The 2,803-nt window shown below is 40.8% G+C and overlaps 1 protein-coding gene across 1 annotated transcript in view; it reads right to left on the bottom strand.

The window, feature by feature from the left end:
* Window positions 1-1,947, bottom strand: part of TTC4 (tetratricopeptide repeat domain 4) — a gene marked incomplete at its 5' end in the record, with an annotated part of 21,759 nt that extends 19,812 nt beyond the window's left edge. Inside the window, 2 exons of the mRNA XM_014549752.1 lie at window positions 948-1,109; window positions 1,839-1,947. Coding sequence (XP_014405238.1) covers window positions 948-1,109; window positions 1,839-1,947 — 271 coding nt within the window. The remainder of the gene's footprint in view (window positions 1-947; window positions 1,110-1,838) is intronic.
* Between the last annotated feature and the right edge of the window lie 856 nt (window positions 1,948-2,803).

The raw sequence follows: 2,803 nt of genomic DNA, 5'->3' as shown, positions 1-2,803 counted from the left end.
GCCGAAACCGGTTTGGCTCAGTGGATAGAGCGTCGGCCTGCGGACTGAAAGGTCCCAGGTTCGATTCCGGTCAAGGGCATGTACCTGGGTTGCGGGCACATCCCCAGTAGGAGATGTGCAGGAGGCAGCTGATCGATGTCTTTCTCTCATCGATGTTTCTAACTCTCTATCTCTCTCCCTTCCTCTCTGTAAAAAATCAATAAAATTTATTTTAAAAAAAAAATGACCAAGACTAGCAGCCACTAGCAAATAATCAGTATTTCCCAAAGTCACATCTGCAGAACACTACTGCATATTAATAAGTGTTACTTGAAGAAGGGGCTTACAAAACTTGAGAATCATCAGGTAAAGTTCTTTGCTCTAAGTTGCCTCAGAGTCCTTAACATACTCATGTACACTGCAAATCCCCCACAGAAAAGCAGCACTTTCCAAACTTACTTGTCCAAAGAATTTTTTTTTCAAGAGTCCCATAGAATGCTCTTTGAGAAATTCTCCTTTAGATAATATAGTTTTATACAAAGATCTCAATCCTTTTAGAATCCTTGGGAAGGCCAGGGTGGGGGGAAGGAGGAGGAGGAGACATTTTTTGAGGGAATAGAAGCATGTGTGCTAAAAAAAATCCCAGATCATATCAACTCATATATTAAGGTATTTGATGCCACTCATTTGGTTCAGATAGCAAAAAGTATGCATTCTATCTGGTTTCTCTTTTCACCAAGTCTACCTGGAAGATCAGAGTCCATTGCAGCTGTCGCCAACCCGTGGTCCGCGGACCACTGGTGGCCCGCGAGGTCCGAAAGGCTGGTGACCGCTACATTAGAGTAAACAACCCTAGGTGTCTGGGATAAGTAGCTCTTTTTCCTGACACTCTCAAACTCCACGAGCCGTCATAATACCTTTATCATAAGTTAACTCTTCTGAAAGCACGCAACAATGGAATGAATTACCCAGATAGTACTGTGCTGCTGCCCGGTTGGTATAAAGAACAGCATTCAAATCAGGGTCTGCACATTTTTTCTTTAAGCCTTCAGTATACGAAATCACAGCTTTTTCATAGTCTTTTTCTTTAAAGTATTCATTGCCCTCATCTTTATAGGTCTTGGCCTGTTCTGCAAAGAAAACAAAAAATAATCAAAATACCTTATTTTTTTAAAGGCTCAAGATAAAAATATTCTAAATCATGCAACAATGACATGTAATAAACCAAACAGAAGAAACTAAAAGGGAAAGAAAACTCAAAAATTAATCCTATAAAACTGGGTATTAACATGGAAGAATAGTCATTTGTACGTACTGCTACAATCAATTCCAAATATTTTACAAGGGAGATTATTAAGTGCTTACCAACAAAGAAGCATACAAGAAAAAGGCGTGCTTACCCGAGCTCCTAAAGAACTTTCTCTTTAGTTACTGAAGAAATGGGGAGGGGGGAATTATACTTCCCCCCGTTTTGCTTTCTGTTCTTTTACTCCCTCGAATACAAATTCCCTCCTCACCCTAGTAAGAGCCTACACACTTGTTAAGACTCAGTTCCAGTTTCTGGTCCGTTGTGAGCCCACTCCTACCTCTCTGCCCTCAGTGCTCCAGCAGCATTTACACACAGGTTTTGCCCTGATTCTTTAGGACAATCTGGCTACCCACTGGCTCACGGCCTTAAAGGGCTGTCTTCTTCATCCCGGTATCCCTAATGCCTAGCACTTAGTAGGTATCTAAAAAACTGTGTGGAATAAACAGTGACAAGTTGTCTCCGACTAACTACTACTTGTTATAAATCAGAACGACTCACCCTTGACCTCAATTCTATGGAGACACAAGACAAACAGAGTCATGGAAGATACCTTCTGGAGGTCGCTCGTCATCAAAAATAATTGACTGGAGGCAAGCCAGGTCCGGGTTCTCCTTGGGATCAATTTCTGACGGCGCTTTCTTCATAAACAGGATGGCTAGCTAGTAAGCACGTAAAATGATGCTCAACATCAGGAATTAGAGAAATTAAAATAAACATGAAATTGGTAAAAATAAAGTTACATAATATCCAGATATGAAAAAAGGGCACTCTAATAGTAAATTAAAGAGCAAATTAGCATGCACTTTGTGGATACATTGTGACCTAACAATATTCTTTTAAGAATTTATCCTACCTTACATAGTTGCTATGAGGTCAAGAGGGGTAACAAATTTAGAGAAATAAAATGGGAAATGTGCTTTGTAAGCCATACCAGTGACATATTTAAGGAATGGCTCTCATATTTACCTATTTGCTCCTCTGGTGTCCTCACACACACATTTTTTTTCTTGCAAGGTGCTTTTGTTCTTATTAGCCCTATAAATTATATCCTTTAAGCTCCCCAAAGAAAGGAACTATGTAGCTCTTCTTCACAGTGCAGTGCCTAACACACAGATAAAGTCAGGTCTTACTTAGTGCCTGGCACAGAGTATTAAACGCTGAATGGAGGGCAGTGCCTAACACACAGATAAAGTCAGGTCTTACTTATCTCTATGATGCCAGTGCCTGGCACAGAGTATTAAACGCTGAATGGAGAAAATGTATTCCTCCAGAAATTAGAAGACTGGGTTTCTAGTCCAGGTCCTGGCATTAAAGAAAGGGGCCCTCTCTGGGCTTATACAAATTGAGGGCACTGGCTAGCTCAAAAAATCTTTAAAGTTCTACACCCCTCTTTTTTTTTTTTTTTTTAATTGATGTCAGAGAGGAAGGAAGAGGGAGAGAGAGAGAAACATCAATGATGAGAGTGAACCATTGATCGGCTGCCTCCTGCACGCCCCACACTGGGGATCGAGTCCG

Source organism: Myotis brandtii, unplaced genomic scaffold (assembly GCF_000412655.1).
Source record: "Myotis brandtii unplaced genomic scaffold, ASM41265v1 scaffold57, whole genome shotgun sequence".
NCBI lineage: Eukaryota > Metazoa > Chordata > Mammalia > Chiroptera > Vespertilionidae > Myotis > Myotis brandtii.
Note: the sequence above shows the minus strand (reverse complement) of the source record. Positions and strands in the feature narration are given on the sequence as shown.